The 16,788-nt window shown below is 47.7% G+C and overlaps 1 protein-coding gene across 3 annotated transcripts in view; it reads left to right on the top strand.

Moving 5' to 3' along the window:
- Positions 1-16,788, top strand: part of TLL2 (tolloid like 2) — a 144,157-nt gene that overhangs the window by 29,185 nt on the left and 98,184 nt on the right. For all 3 annotated transcript variants that reach the window (XM_042238664.1, XM_027960295.2, XM_027960296.2), the window contains exon 2: positions 7,808-7,918. In XM_042238664.1, the coding sequence (XP_042094598.1) occupies positions 7,808-7,918 (111 nt within the window). The remainder of the gene's footprint in view (positions 1-7,807; positions 7,919-16,788) is intronic.

The following is a 16,788-nucleotide window of genomic DNA, read 5'->3' as shown; positions in this document are numbered from 1 at the left end:
CTTAGCTCTAGCATGCCAGCCTGACGTGCTGATCTCACTGGTGAAGGCTATACTCTTGATCCTTTGGCTTTGGCTGTCAATCATCCTCTATGGCCTATCATGTTGGCCTCAGGCCTCTGCTGTTCCGCTGGCCCTCTTGACAGCCCTGCATCCTCCCTGGGCATATGGGAGCACCCAGAGTCCCCGACACCAGTTTCTGGGACCAGATTGGAAGCACCCTTTGCCCACGCCTCTGGACATTGCCCTCCGCTCCCACTGTCCCATTGCCCCTGTGTGTGGTGGGTGGGCGGCTTCTTCTAGACTTGCAACCGCACTGAGCTATACCTTGGGGAACTTCCTAAGAGCCTTGTGTGCACAGGCTCCCTCACCCCACATGGCCCATTCATATCCTCTGACGTGGAGGGCTTCTTCCTACTCACCCTTCAGCTGATGGGGCCTCCCCAGGTCATATCCAACTCCTTCCCTGAAGTAGCCTTCATCTTCTTCCCTCCCAGGGGCCACAACGGCAGAATAGATGCAGGAAACAAGACTCACTACCTATTGAAAATTTAATGTTTTCAGATATGCCTGTCATTTCAAAAGGAAGGAAACCTGGTTACTTCCTAGGCAGGTGGCTGAGGAATAATTTAGCCTGGCTTTGGGCATTGAGCTTATATAAATAGAATTTGGAACACACTTTCCTTTCATTAATTTATCAATAAATATTTTGGGAGCATATTTTCGATATCAGACATTGTTCTGGGCACTAGGGATATTTGTAGCAAAAAAAGCAGACAAAAATCTTTGCCCTCATTAACAGACCTTCTTGTGGTACCTTGGGTCCTGGTTTTATGGTGGGTAGTTATTCAACCTGAGTTTTATGCGTAATACTTTTTGCTCATCTTGAGAGTGGCTTGGTGACTATCTCCTATGGGGTTAAGAGCTAATGGCCTGTCCTCATTTTCTGACAAGCCTTAGTCTGTTGGATAGAGACATAGTGACCATCCCTGTAGGAGAATGTGCACTTCTTTCAATTTCACACATTAAAAAAACCCTTAAAGGAGGGTCAAGAAGCTCTTTCTGGGTCTCAGATTTCATCTTTGGGTATAGAGACTCAGGCCAGAAGACAGTCTTCTGAAGTTCCTGAAGGCTTTCATTCAGCAGATGTTTCCTGCTCTCTGTGCTGAGGATGGACCTACAGGACAGGCAGACAGTCCTCGCCTTCATGAAACTTCGAAGATAGAAGTTAATTAAATTCTGTTGTGATGAGACCCCTGGTGGCTCAGATGATAAAGAATCTGCCTGCCAATGCAGAAAATGAGGGTTCAATCCCTGGGTCAGGAAGATCCCATGGAGAAGGAAATGGCAACCCACTCCAGTATTCTTGCCTGGGAAATCCCATGGACAGAGGAGCCTGGGGAGCTACTCCATGGGGTCACAAAGAGTTGGACATGACTGAGCGACTGAACATGATGAGACTGTAGAGGAGAAGTTCTAGTAGAATGGCCTGGCCTTAGGACTCATGGCAGCTCAGATGTGGTAGAACGTCCTGCGACTCTTCTGGAACAAGAGGACTCTCCAGTCCATTCAAGAGAGACCCACAAGTTGTCTTGGAAAAAACCAGGAGACAAAGGCTCTGTCTAGTTGAGAGGAGAGGCTATTTCAGCAATGGACTTCCTCTGAAACTCCATGGATGCAGCCATCAGAGTCCCTGCAGTCAGATGGAGCCCGCCTCTGAGGATGGGAGCCTGGCAGGAGGCTCCGGTGGCGTCCTTCTCTTGCAAGCAGAGCCCGTCCTGTGTGCTTGGCTCAGTAAATGTTTCCATCCTGCCTTCCTCAGTCTGCTCTTTATCGTGCCTTTCTGCTGGAGGAGGAGCCATAAAGCCACAGTAGATAACTGTGTTGACATGAAGGTGTGACCTCTGCGGAATCCCAGAGTGCCAACCAAGCTGACTCCCGAGCATTCTTATGTTCTCCTGTGGGGCACTGGTTGAGATCGTTGAAGGAACTAGGTGCAGAGGAGCATGCACGTTGCTGTTGGAGTCTGGGGTGATGGCTCCCCACTGTTGCCTTAGGCTTATTTTGAATATCCAGAGCCCATGCCTTCCCCCTTTGGCACTGGGATTTTCACTCTTGGCTCCCAGATGCATGTGGACAGATTCTGCTGAACTAGTTCAGATGATAGCATGATGAGAAGCATCCTGGACTGGAGCCTTGGCTCTGCGAAAAGCCTTGCTCAGGGACCTTGAACAAATCACTCAGGCTCTCTCCACAACATGCTCGTGTCTATGGAATGGGATCAGGGTAGGGGAGATGACAACCTGATTCTGGACCTCTGTTCTGGGGTACCAGTTACTCTGGTCTGAAGCCTGATGTTGGGGAGCTTTCAGAGACCAGTGCAGTGCTGGTGAATCATTCTAGGAGAGGCATCTAGGTCACAGGCAGCAGCCTTCTCGAACTGTGTCTTTGAGGGACAAGTTTCAGTCGCTCAGTCGTGTCTGACTCTTTGCGACCCCATGGGCTGCAGCATGCCAGGCTTCCTTGTCCATCATCAACTCCTGGAGCTTGCTCAAATTCAAGACCGTCGAATTGGTGATGCCATCCAACCATCTCATCCTCTGTTGTCCGCTTCTCCTCCTGCCCTCAATCCTTCCCAGCATCAGGTCTTTTCTAAGGAGAAGGAGTCAGTTCTTCACATCAGATGGCCAAAGTATTGGAGTTTCAGCTTCAGCATCAGTCCTTCCAGTGAATATTCATGACTGATTTCCTTTAGGATGGACTGGTTTGATCTCCTTGAGGGACAAAGGAGCTGCCTTTAAGATTCCAAGACAGTATCCGTTAGACAAAAGGGCAGTGTGTGAGATCAGATGTGGTGTCTGGAACCCTCCAGAACCATAGGAGAGGAGGCTAGGCTGGTGTGAGAGGGGGCTCTCTGGGTCCTGAGATGGACAGTCCAGTGGCAGACCCTGTGGCCTTCCCAGTGTGTGCTCCCAGGGGCAGGCTGGGCCAGCCCCTTCTGCGGGGCTGTGAGTAAGGGCTGCCCTGGGCTGGATGCTAGCGGTAAGTCAATGACCCCCTTGCGGGCGTGGGAGAGGTCATACCTGTTACAGCCTCTCTTGATCTCACTGTCCATCACCATTAATGGGAACCATTGCTGAGGATCTCCATGTCTGGGAGGTGCAGCTCAGCTGAGCAATCTGATATTTACCCAGTGGTGCCTGGTTTCAACTTTACTCACAGTATCTCACTTGATGCTCACAACAACCTTGTGGGGAAGCTATTATAATTATTTATTCTCATGTGAAAGATGAGGAAACTGAGATTCAAGAGAGGTTACTTGTTCGCAGTTACACAGGCACAGCTTGGACAGTTTGTCTCATTCAGTACTTCCACTCTTAGCCAGAGCATCTGTATGATGACTTCTCTCAGTGTATATAAAATGAGATTTGCTATATGAAATATGTGTACAACTGGAGTCTGTCCTCAAGGCACTTGGAATCTGGTAGAACAGGAAGCTGAGGAAGGAAACGTGGGAACTGAAAAAAGCCCGGGTTTGGTTGTTCTGGCTCTGCCACTCACTGGCTGTGTGACCCCAAACAAGTCATTCTCTTCTGGGAATTTCAGTTTCTTCATCTATAAAATGGGAAGGAGCAAGGTCAAGAATTACTGCATATGGACAACCCAATATTAATTGTAAAGCATAATAGAACATACTATTCTTCCCCACACCCCCAGCTTCACTTCGTCTACCCCCACCCTTGCATTTGTGGGCTCAGTAAATATTTGTTAGGTAGATGCCCAGACAAAATTTATCTCCTGTGGTCTGGTTAGGACTGTTTTTCCTAAAGGAACACAGAGAGAGGCTGGCATGTTTCAGGACTGGGAGGAATACTTTCATGCAGAGATATGGCTGTTGGGAGCTGAGTGAGCTTCACAGGGCGGGGGCTTCTGGATGAAGACAGAGCAGAGTAGGAGAAAGACAGAGAACCCAGTGAAAATTACAGTGACATGACTCTTCACTGAATGCTCCCTCAGGGCCAGGACCTGTCGTACTGAGTGTTTAAATTAACACACTTACTTCATTTAGTTCTTGCCAACTCTGCAAGGTAGGTAATTCTATTTCAAGATGAGGAAACCGAGGCTCAGCGAGGTCAAATGATTTGTTGAAGGTCACACAGCTATCAAATGGCCATACCCAGGATTCCTCTGGCTTAAAATTACATGTTTTTAATCAACCTACCTCCCCAGGTGAACAATATAACACATGCAGGCTGAAAGTGCTTTCAGGAAGAATTCCTTATGTGGGAAGCAGCCTGGGACTCCTTCCCTTTGAAGCAGGAGGACTCCTGCGTGCTGGACATTGAAGGGCTGGAAACCAGATGGAGACCAAGGCGGGCTGAGGAAGCCCAGGAGGCGTTTCTCGGCAGCCCTCTGACTTAGGAAGCTCCCTTGCCCTGACCTCTGTTACTCTCTGGTTTGCAAACTGGTATGTGCAGGGGTACCAGAGACTTAGCAAGGGGTGCACTGTGCAGAGAATTTGAGGGAATGAATATCCAGATTCTAAAGCTTCCACACAAGATTCTGTATTAAAACTGCTGGAGGATGCCCTGGTCATGGTGGTCCCTCCCCAGCTTTACCGAAGAAAGCGTCACTTGTCACTCATCCTGGGGTACAAAAGCCTCTGAGCACTAAAGGGAAAATGAGAAATGACTGGTCACAGAGCAGCCTTCTCTGATGATGAGGTATCTTGGAAAAGGAAATGGCAGCCCACTCCAGTATTCTTGCCTGGAGAGTCCCATGGACAGAGGAGCCCGACAGGCTACCATCCAGGGGTCGCAAAGAGGTGAACACAACTAAAAACAACAGGCACTTTCGACCTGGCGTTCTCCTGTCTTTTCCTATCTGTATGAATTTCTGTTTAGGGGGATGCATGGTGCTTAGTGGAATGTTTTGAATTCAAAACAACTGAAATAGAGTTAACTACAGTGATTCTTTTAAGTATAACTGAAATGGTTTCTGGACTTTCATTATTTCAAGATATGTGGATAACCCAAGATGAATATTTCCTTGTTTCCTTTCTGATGTAGCTTGTGCTATTCTATAAGATGGCACATTCTGAAACATTTATTATAATTATAGTCAATCTTCATCATATAAAATGTTCACTATTTTTTTTACTTCTTGTGAACAAAATTTAAAATGTATTTAAACTCATGGGGGAAAATCTTAAATGTTAGGCTCACAATATACATAAGGATATGTGGCTTTTAAAAATTATTTTGGGGATTTCCCTCTGGTCCAGCAGCTAAGACTACATGCTCCCAAGGCAAGGGGCCTGGATTTGATACCTGGTCAGGGAATTAGATCCCACATGCCCCAACCAAGACCTAGCACAGTCAAAAAATAATAAATAAATAAAATATTTGAAAAATTATTTGGGGGATATGTGGGCACAAAAGCTTGAACACCGTCGAGCTGCTTCCTTGGGTTGTTGAAGTCTTCAGGTCCTGTAATTTCCTCCCTTTGCCTTCTGCCTTCTTGCTTCTCTGTCTGCTCTCAGAATGTGACGAGTGCTCCTGCCTACGCAGTGAATGCATCATTGACAAGGATGTTTTTCCGAGGAAAAACTTGGGCTAAATCTTCAAAAGGGTGGGAGGGGCTCAGGACCCTCAGCTGCAAGCCATCTTTGGCTGAGCCAACTTTGTTACACCTTTCAACAAGATGAAAAGAAGTGTAAATTTCACAGAGTTAAGCAAATCGGTAGTTGTGCAAACCATCACCACAGTCCAATTTTAGAACATTTCTACTACCTGGAAAAATTCCTTCATGACAGCTTATAGTCTGATCTCATCCACACCCCCAGCCGTAAGCAATCACTGTTCTTTCTAGCTGTATAAACTTGCCTTTCTAGATGCTTCATATAAATGGAATCGTATAAGATGTAGTCTTCTGCATCTGGTTTCTTTCACTTAGCATGATTTTTTTAGAATCACGTATTGTAGTGTGTGTCAAGACTTCTTTTTTTTTTTTAAGTTTGTTCTTTTTAATTGCTAGATATTTTTCCATCATATAGATAGAGCACATTTTGTTTATCCATTCAACAGTTGATAGACATTTAGGTTGTGTTCAAGTTTGGGGCAATTATTAATAAGGCTCCTAGAGCCTGGCGGACTGCAGTCCATGAGGTTGCAAAGAGTTGGGCGCAGCTGAGCGACTAAGCACAGCACAGCACGTTAATAAGCTGCTGTTAGCATTTGAGTACATGTCTTTATGTGGACCTATGTTTTCATCTCCTTTGTGGACATCTCTAGGAGTGAAGTTGCTAGGTCTTGTGATAAATTTAACTTTGTAGGAAAATGCCAAAAACCTTCCATAGGGAGTATACCATTTTATATCCCTGCTGGCATTGAATGAGGGTTCCCAATTCTCTACACCATGAGCCTGAGTTTTAATCAGTCTTTGTTACTCAAAGGCCTCAGTTTTTCTTTTACTGTTTAGTGATAAGAACAGGTTGGCTCTTTCAACTCCCTAAGTTCCTGATTTCCCAGCTTCTCTCCATTCCTTTTCATTCCCACTATGGACTGCTAGATTCTTCTCTTAATTCAACTTATTTAAACAACAACAAAATAAAAACAATAAAAATAATTTACCTATTTCTCCCACACCTACCCCACTCCCTGCCTCTGGCAACCATGTTTGTGTATATATACATATAAGCTTTCATGTGGAATATATATATTCTGCATGTAAATGAGATCATGTGATCTCATGTGATGTTTGTCTTTCTCTGACTCATTTCACTTAGCCTAATGCCCTCCACATCCATCCATGTTGTTGCAGCTGGCAAGATTTTGTTCTTTTTTCATGGCTGACACTTACGTTGTTTCCGTATCTTGGCAATTGTAAATGGTGCTGCAGTGAGCATGGAGATACAGATATTGTTTCAAATCAGTGTTTTCATTTTCTTTAGATAAGTGGAACCGTTCCACTTCCACTCAGAAGTGGAACCGCTAGGTCACATAGTAGTTCTATTTTTCATTTTTGGGGGAAACCGCCAGATTGTTTTCCATGGTTTTTGTTGTTTAGTCACTAAGTCATATCTGATTCTTTTGCAACCCCATAGACTGTAGCCTGCCAGGCTCCTTTTTCAGTGGGATTTCCCAGGCAAGCATACTGGAGTGGGTTGGCATTTCTTTCTCCAGAGAATCTTCCTGACCCAGGGATTGAACCTGTGTCCTCAGCATTGGAAGGTGGGTTCTTTACCACTGAGCCACCAGGAAAGCTTGTGTTCCATAGGAGCTGTACCAATTTACATTCCCACCAACAGTGCACAAATGTTTCTTTTTTAAAAAAATATTTATTTATTTGGCTGTGCTGGGTCTTACTGGTAGCATGTGGGATCTATCTCCCTGACCAGGGATCAAACCCAGGACCCCTGCACTGGGAGCTCAGAGTCTTAGCCACTGGACCACCAGGGAAGTCCCCACAAAGGTTTCTTTTTCTCCACATCCTTTCCAATACTTCCCTTTCTAGTGTTTTTGACAACAGCCATTCTAACAGATGTGAGACAATATTTCACTCCAGTTTTGCATTTTCCTGACCTAGGCCTTTAATCTTCAGTGCAGTTGGCCCCAGCCCTGTGGCTTTCGTGCACAGATCTGTTGTTTTCTCTCTACCAGTCCTATCTCTTAGGCTCAGGGAGAAATTTGATTGGATGGACTATCTTTTCTAGAGTTTGCTACTTAGCTTCCAATACCCTCTGGGCCACTAGTAAATTCATTCTTTGATCTCCAGCTTAAATTGATACACTTCTGTTTTTCCTTCCCAGCTGTCTTTTGGGGAGACATTGCCTTAGATGAAGAGGACCTGAAGTTATTTCACATCGACAAAGCCCATGACTGGGTCAAGCAGTCAGCGGAGGACATGGGGCACAGCACAGGTAAGTACGGTGTTCCCTCCGCCCCTGCCCTGGAGGGAAGGGCCGGGGGTTCGGACACGGGTAGGCGTGGACCACAGATCATTGGCATTTGGCCTGTTGGTCCATGGCCCACCTGTCAATGGAAAATCAGAGGGGCCACACCTTCTCCATTGCAGGCTGGGAAGCTGAAGTTTTCCTGTCCCTCTAAGAAAACCTCCATTTGCCTCTTTATCCAAAGGTTCAACCCTGAGCTCAGAGACCTGAACTCAACATAGGTTCTCAGGACTCTGGCCTCAGGGTCTAGCGCTTCACAAATGGAGAGAATTCCTGGAGAGGTTCCACTGAAGGCATGTGGTGGTGATGCTGATGCTGATTAGTAGTGGGAAGATGCTTGTTGGGGGAGATGGTGAGGGAGCAAGGGTCTTCTGTATTTGCTTGGCCTACAAACCAGGTGGAAATCCACCCCCCCCCCCCCCGGGCCAGGAAACACTGATGAGGCGTATAACGCTTCGACAACACCTCTCCCACCCTCCTTCCATGCCTTCACCTTGGGGTAAGCAGTAATGAGACTGGTTTCTGAGTTCTCCTCACCTCCCTGCCCACTGTACTCAGACGCCTCCCCTCTGTGGAATCTCCAGTCTCAGAAAGAAGCCCAGGGGGCTGCATTGTGGAAGATGATAGCCTGTGTGGCTGACAGTGAGCAAGGCTCCTGTGTGCCAGATGCTACACTTTCTCTCCCACCTGTGACCCCTCTACCCACTCTCCCTTCCTTTCTTTTGAGGCTTTAAAAAATTGTGGTAAGAACACTTAACTTGAGATCTGTGGTCTTAACGAAATGTTAAATGTACAACGCAATACTGGAAACTACAAGCACGATGTGATACAGCAGATCTCCAGAGCATTCCTCTTGCATAACCGATGATACTCTACTGTATTATAATACTGGATGCTTGCCTTTTTAGCACCTCTCATGGGTCTAATGCAGTGCTGGTAAGAGAAAGAGGAAGGGCATGTGGCCTCCGCCTTCAAGGAGAGCTTTCATGCCAGGCAGACAGAGTTTAGACCTGGCTGAGCCCACTAACATCTCAAAGTTCAGTCTTCCTGTCTCTAAAATGAGGATGAAACCAGCATACCCGTCAGTAGGGGTTGGGAGGATTTACTCTGAAAGGACGGAGAAGGCAATGGCACCCCACTCCAGTACTCTTGCCTGGAAAATCCCATGGATGGAGGAGCCTGGTGGGCTGGGGTCCATGGGGTCGCTGAGGGTCGGACACGACTGAGCGACTTCACTTTCACTTTCATGCATTGGAGAAGGAGGTGGCACCCCACTCCAGTGTTCTTGCCTGGAGAATCCCAGGGACAGGGGAGCCTAGTGGGGCTGCCATCTAGTGGGTCGCACAGAGTCGGACACGACTAAAGTGACTTAGCAGCAGCAGCAGTAGCACTCTGAAAGGAATGGGCTAACCTGGTGCCTGGAACGTGGCATGTTCTTAGGCAATGACAGATGTAATCACTAAGACACCCAGTCCAGTGGAATGAAACTGAAGCGTAGATAGATAAACTGTTGTTCCTCAGGGCTAGGGTTACAACGAATCAAGAGCAGTGGGGCCAAGAAAGTCATCATGGGAATGGTCTTGTGTCTTGAAGGATGAATAGGAGTTCCTTAGGTGAAGAATCAAGAAGAGACATTTCAGCCAGAGGAGAGACTGTGTGCAGAGACAGGGGCTGACTTAAGGAACAGAGGGAGCTGTGGGTCACTGGAGGGTGGCTCTTTGGGGAGCTATTGAAGGTAGATGCACCTGGAGAAGTTGGGGTAGATGATCAAGGTGCCTGTTGACGGGGTGAGTGGCAATGTGCCCAGAGTGGAAGCAACTCCCTTGGTGCCCAGTGTCTATGACCCCAGAGAGCTGGGGCTTTCCTCTGTGGGCTGCAGGGGCCCTGCCCAATGTTTCTGAATGGAAATGTAACTTGCTCATCTGTGGCTCAGGGAGCTTGATGGAGTCCCCTCTCCCACTGCTCTCAGCATCCCATCTGCAGCCCTGAGGTTGCTGGGTTCCTGACTGGATGCTTGGGCAGCCTCACCGTGCTGCTCGCTGGTGGTGACGGTGGAAGAGGGGTTGTCAGGGCCACCCCTTCCCCTCTGCTGATGAACTTGGTGGCATTCAAGAACACCCCCAAAGCCCCCCACCCCTGAATGCCTTGCACAGCTCAAAGATTCCACTAGAACTAATTTACCAATTCTCCATTTCAGCATCTCCTGGCACAAAGGGCCCTGGGATCTGTATTCATTTGGGAGGGAAGGAGAATACACTGTATTCATATTGCTGGGTGTGGTCCCAATTCACTCATTTGCTCACTCACTCAATTATTAACTGAGTGTTCATTTTGTACCAGGTCTAGTGCCAAATCCTGAGAAGGTATAGACTGAGGTGTCTCTTAAGGGTTCACCAGCTTGAGGAAATAGATGCAAAATGGATGAAGAGTTAGAGGGAGAGGTCCCAGGAAGCACAGGGGGAGTAGGGGCACCGAGAAGGGCTGGTATCATTGCTAGCGTGGGGGAGTCAGAAAGGCTTCCCAGAGGAGGGGGTCCTGGGGAGGTGGACGGGATTCCCAGACTGGAGAAGGAGTCGAAGCGTAGAGAAGGACATTGCACACTGAGGGAGGGGTCGTTCTTGGGGTGGGAAATGGGATGGCAGCCTCCCCTGAACTGGTGATAAGCTCCCTTCTTGTCCACGGTCTGCTCCCTCTTTATGTGGGGGGGTGGTAGGACTGTGCTCAGCAGAGTGGGGGCAACTGCCATGGCTCATGGGGAACATGAGCAGCTACAAGAACTAGGCTAAGCTCCACACAGGACGTAGGGCTGAGAGGAAGGCAAGAGGGCAAAGGTTGTCAGGAGGTCAGAGGTCCTCATTGCCAGTGGCCGGGAGAAGGGAGGAATGAGCTTCTTTTGTTGTCCGGCTTTATGATTATCACTTCTTTGGATCTGAAGGACCTCTCCTGTATAGTTTGAAAAGTCCATTTGAATTTTAAATGGGATTTCGGAATCCAAATTATTTCTCACACCGTTATTTACATGGTGTGTAAATTGCATCATAATTGAGCTCCAACCAAAGGAAGAACCTCTTCATAATTCTATCATTCCAGCTCATCATATATGCCCCCATCCCCGCCCCCCACCCCCACCAGATTCTCTCTGGTGTCCTAGAGAAGTTGATCAGGTTGTAAGTTTTGTGTGATTGATTTTTAAAATTTTCCTTTTTTGCTATATTGGGCTTCCCTGGTAGCTCAGCTTGTAAAGAATCCACCTGCAATGCAGAGACCCTGGTTCAATTCCTGGGTCAGGAAGATCTGCTGGAGAAGGGTTAGGTTACCCACTCCAGTATTCTTTGGGTTCCCTTGTGGCTCAGCTGGTAAAGAATCCACCTGCAATATGGGAGACCTGGGTTTGATCCCTGGGTTGGGAAGATCCCCTGAGTAGGGAACGGCTACCTACTCCAGTATTCTGGTCTGGAGAATTCCACGGACTGTATAGTCCATGGGGTTGCAAAGACTTGGACACAAGTGAGCGACTTACACTCACTTCACTTTTGTTATATTATTTTAGTACTTAAACTAGTGAACCTTGCTATGGCCTGGGTTCAGTCCCTGGTCAGGGAGCCGTGCAACACACACAAAAAAATTAGTGAACTTCACATAGCTCAGACATGCAGTATGATGTACTTTTCTGTGTCCAGTCCATGTGGCCACCACCCAGACCAAGGGATGGAATATTTCCAGAACCCTGAGACTCCCTCTCACGCCCCCTCCCAGCCAGCACCCGCCCCACGGCAGCCGTTCGTCTGACCTCTCTCCACACGGATGCATTTTACCGACATGAATGGACCCATGCAGCATGTGTTGCTTATGTCTCCTCCTCCTCAGTTTTGTGACTGTGGAATTTCCCCCATGTTGTGTGTGAAACTCTGGTTTGTCCTCTTGGGTTCTTGTGTTGTGTTCTCCTGCATGAAAATACCCTAGTTTATTCATTATTCCATTGAGAGCCATTTGGACATTTGACAGTTTAGGGATATGATAACTGAAACTACTACTCACAGTCTTGTATCTACCTTTCGGTGGACATAAGCACTCATTTCTGTTTATGTACCAGGAGTGGAATTGCTAGGTCGCAGGGTATTTGTAAGTTATTAGTGGATGCAGTCAGGTTTCCCAAGTGGTTGCACCAATACAGCTGTGTGGGTACATGTTGGTTTGGAAAGCAGGTGGAGGTAATCAAGCAGGACCCAGGGAGACCTCTGGGTCTTGGTCTTTCCAACTTGGGGACCCCACTCATCCCTCCAGACCTGCCCAGCAGCAGCGTCACGAATGCTCAGGGTGGCTCCTATCGGCAGTCCTCCTGCTGTCCTTGGGGCACCTGCCATGGCACAGCATGGGACCCAGGCTTGCAAATGTAAGTAAAAGACCTCAAAGAGAGGCTGGGCTGTGGCCAGCCACCATGCCAGCTGAATGAGCAGCTGCCGAGAGCTGCCTGTCTGGGAGGTTGCCTCAAGGATGTGCAGGGAAGGGCAGCCTAGCAGCCCTGCTGCTGACTCCTTCATGGTGCTCTCCTAAGGCTACCGTGGTGAGCCTCATGCTCTAAAACCCTGAGTATCTGTCTTCTTGTTCCTTCTCCCCTATGAGCTGAGAGGGAACAGAGTCCACACAGATTCGACTTTGGATCCCCCAGAGATGGCCCAGCACTTTTGTATCTAGAAGGTTGGAGAGAGGAGAAGGAAGAGGTGGTTGGAGACTGGCAGGCCCTGAATGATCTCCCAGGGGCCTTAAGGGTGAAAAGCTCCCACAAGACATTGCTCTCAGGAGTGTAGTCAAAGCACTGGTCACCATCACCGTCTTAGACCTCAGACTGTCTGGGCTTGAATCCATGAGCTGGGCCTCAGTATCTTCATCTGTTAAATGGGTAGAGTAATAATCCTTACCTTGGAGTGATGTTGTGAGGACCAAAGGAAAGAATACAAGTGCTGAGCACAGTGCCTGGCACATAAGAAATGCTTAGTAAATATCAACCCTTCCTGTTCTTCCTCATAGTTAGTAGTAGTATTTGTAGAAAGAACACTGACCTAGGTGGGTTCAAGGTCAAAGTAGAGGATGATGGACATTTGTTATGTGCAGGAGGGAACTTTGGGGGCTCGGGCATGAGGCCTTTGAAGCATAAACCTTCCTGATATTTCCTCCTTCCCAAGCTAGAGATATATAGTTTCTGGTGTGTTTTTGTGCAAGGTTATTTTTATCTTGATTACTTTTCTCTGAGGGCCTATAGGACTTTGCATCTATCTAAAACAGTTATTTTATTTTCATAATGGGAATATTTTAAATTGTTTTTGCTGATTAAACTAATACCACTGGTTGTTAAAAAAAAAAAAAAAGTCCAATAGCTCAAAACTGTAAAAAGTATAAAGTGAAAATCCCTTTTTATCCCAGCCCCAGGGGTCCCCATCATGATCTGTTTGCTGGATCCCTTCCAGCCTTACTGCACTCAGGTCATGTGTGGATATTTTTTAAACATAAAAGGAATTTCTCTGAACACCCTCTGTGTAACCTGCATCTTTAACACCATACCATGGACATCTTTTAATGTGGTATTTTGAGGTTGATCACATTTCATGTACAACTCTGCCACCATTTATCGAATTAATCTATACAGAAGGACATGATGGTTGTTTTTCTTCTTTTCGGTAATATTTTGTTGTTGTTGTTTTCTATTAGAGACATTGCTACTGTGAACAACACTGTGCATAGATCTTTAAACGTTTGCTTTGGTAAAAAAAAAAAAATTTTAAAGGAACCACACCTTTATCCGCTCTTTGTACTTCCAAACGTGTGAAAGGATGTATTCTTAGATATCGGTTATCTCATTTCCAAGTTTGGGTAATTACCCCTGAGTTTTGGGGAGGGTGTGGTGGGAACAGGGCTAAATCCCTGGAGGGGGATGGGATGCACTGTGGCCCCAGATACCTCCTTTCCCTGCTCTCTCCTTTGAACTTGGAGCTGCTTTCCTGGTTGCTGAATGAAACAGTGTCCTTGTTCTAGAAATTATCTGGTCTGCCTCATTTTCTAGATGTGCCCTGTGTCCCAAATGCAGCCAGTTGCAGTGTCAGAACTAGAACCCGAGGCTTCCACTCCCCCAGGCTGTGTCCTCCGTGGTACCAACCTGTCTGCCGTGTTGCCAGAAGGAAGGAATGGAAACCAACAGGGGCGCAAGTAGCCATGCCTTTGCTAGCCCTGGGAAAGGAGCTGGAGTCTTTCTGGACCAGGAAGTGAGCCAAGATCTTGTACCTAGGTGGGTTTGAGAGCCCACTCAGTGTGCTGGGCTGGCCACAAAAATAGCCGCTGAGGGCTCTGGGTCCCCAGAAGGGAGCCCCCTTGCAGGTCACTTAGGATCCTAGGCTACTGGTAATTATTTCTGATCAGATCCGTCTCCCTGTCTCCAGTTTCTGCTTCCCCATCCTGCTTCCAAGAGATCTTCCTGGACCTGACCTTGCAACCAATGTGCTAGACTGAATAGTGTTCCCCTAGATTTGTGTCTGTCCAAACCCCAGAATACAACCTTATTTGAAAAGAGTCTCTGCAGATCTAATTAGTTAAGCATCTTGAGATCATCCTTGATGTGGGGGGCCCTGAGTCCAGTGACTAGAATCTTTATAAGAAGAGGAGAGGACACAGAAGGACGCAGAGAGGAAGAACACATGAAGAGCGATGTGGCTACAAGCCAGTGGACACCAAGGACTGCGGAGAGGTAGCTCAACTGGTAAAGAATCCGCCTGCAAGGCAGGAGACCCCAGTTCGATTCCTGGGTTGGGAAAATCCGCTGTAGAAGGGATAGGCTACTCACTTCAGAATTCTTGGGCTTCCCTGGTGGCTCAGCTGGTAAAGAATCCGCCTGCAATGTGGGAGACCTGGGTTTGATCCCTGGGTTGGGAAGATCCCCTGGAGAAGGGAAAGGCTACCCACTCCAGTATTCTGGCCTGGAGAATTCCATGGACTGTGTAGTCCATGGAGTCGCAAAGAGTCGGACACGACTGAGCAACTTTCACTTAATCACTTAACCACAAGCTAGGATGAGGCGAGGAGAGATTCTCCCCTAGAGCCTAGAGCAGAGGGAGCATAGCCCTGCCAACCCCGTGATTTCAGACTGCTGTCCTTTGGAACTGGGAAAGAATAGATACCTGTTCGTAAGCCGCCGACTCCGTGGTAACTTGTCATGGCAGCCCGAGAAAACTGACGCACTGCGTTTTAAAATCCTTCCGTGGCCCCTCATCCCTTATCAGAAACATTCCTTATCTGGCGCCACAGGTCCTCGATGCTTTATCCACAGCCCACACACTCATTCCCTTCCCTCTCTTCATCCTCCAGCGAAACACTACGGCATGGTGTCTGTACAGACCCCCACTGTCCTGCCTTCCGGTCTCCTGTCCCGGCTACGCCCTCTGCTCCAAGTCCCCACGCTACAGACAAAGAAGTGACGGTCCACGGACAACCAACGGCTTACCCAGGGCCCCACGACTGGGGAGATTCGTGACACCCTTTACTCAGCACAGATGCTGGCTTCAGAGGCCACCTGGGTTGCCAGTGCTTTTAATATCAGCCTGATTTTGTGCCTGAGACGGAGAGAGTACTGTTCTGCCCATTTTCAGACAGTCCCATTGCCCCCGCCATGAGAAGTGGCAGCAGCCTCTCGGATGTGTGTGGGGGTGAGGAGGCGAGAGTGCATTCTTTAGGGAGAGAACGTCCTTCTGTGAGCATTTTATGTGCAGTGAGAAGAATGGGAGTTCTGGGCAGGCATGGGCCAAGCTGTTCTATGAATGGGGCCCTTGAATTAACATTGCAGAGTTTCCTAAAGCTGCTAATCGGATTAGCTGTGTAGTGAAGGAAGTACTTAGCGGGACACACACACAGTCACACACGCAGACACACACACATTCTCCCATCCTTTTGCATCCTCTCTGATGTGGGGGTGCAGAGCCTGACACCCCATTTCTGAATTCTGGGATACCTCTCCCCCTAACCACACAAGATGTGGAGAGAAGGCCTGTGCTCTTGACTTTTTGGGACTTTGGTTGTTTGTTTCTGTCCTAAAGCGTCCAGGAAGTGAAGTTGAACATTCTCATCTTTGCAAATGTTTAGAAACTTGGAGAGGAAATCTCATCTTGCAGTTCTCTCCATCCGGGTAATGGATCTGATTTCTTGCTCTTTGTAATGAAGACTCTGGAAGGGGAAATGGCTTTAATTACTTACTGGCTCTGATGGAAGCTGACGTTTCCCGCCTTGTCTATTTTTGAGCCACTGGGCCATGTCCATCTCTTTTGACGGAACCAATCTTACTCTTAACTCCTGCCATCTGTGTAGGATGTCCACATAAGCCCAATAGTTTGGGCATTTGAGTTCAAAATAATAAATCAGCTGGGGAGAGTCGAAGACTTAAGTTGGGATAACTTGCCTCCTCTCCTTAGGCCTTATCACTCACAGACGGACCCAGCAGAGCCTTCGACTCCTTGAGTTCCTTCTCCTACTTTGCCTATGATTCATAGGGGTATGTGCTACTATCACCTGGTCTCAGTCTCCTCCAAATAGGGGGTCTCATGAAACCACATCCTGACTTCTTTTGAGCCAGTTTAAACTCTGTATTTGAGCTCTGGTGCTTCAAGCTGGAGAAAAGAGAGGAAGCAGAGGCCATTGAGCATTGAGGGGCTAAATTCAGGCACAAAAGGCTAAAGCATACTCATGAGAGACCCACACATACCACACGGGTTCCTGGGCCCTGCCTTCCAAGGGACCCAACATATCTCTGTTCCTGGACACATTTTTAGCCACGAGGCCCTTGAGAGAACTTGTGAGTG

This window comes from Ovis aries, chromosome 22 (assembly GCF_016772045.2).
Source record: "Ovis aries strain OAR_USU_Benz2616 breed Rambouillet chromosome 22, ARS-UI_Ramb_v3.0, whole genome shotgun sequence".
NCBI lineage: Eukaryota > Metazoa > Chordata > Mammalia > Artiodactyla > Bovidae > Ovis > Ovis aries.
This window is presented reverse-complemented; position numbering and strand designations above follow the sequence as displayed.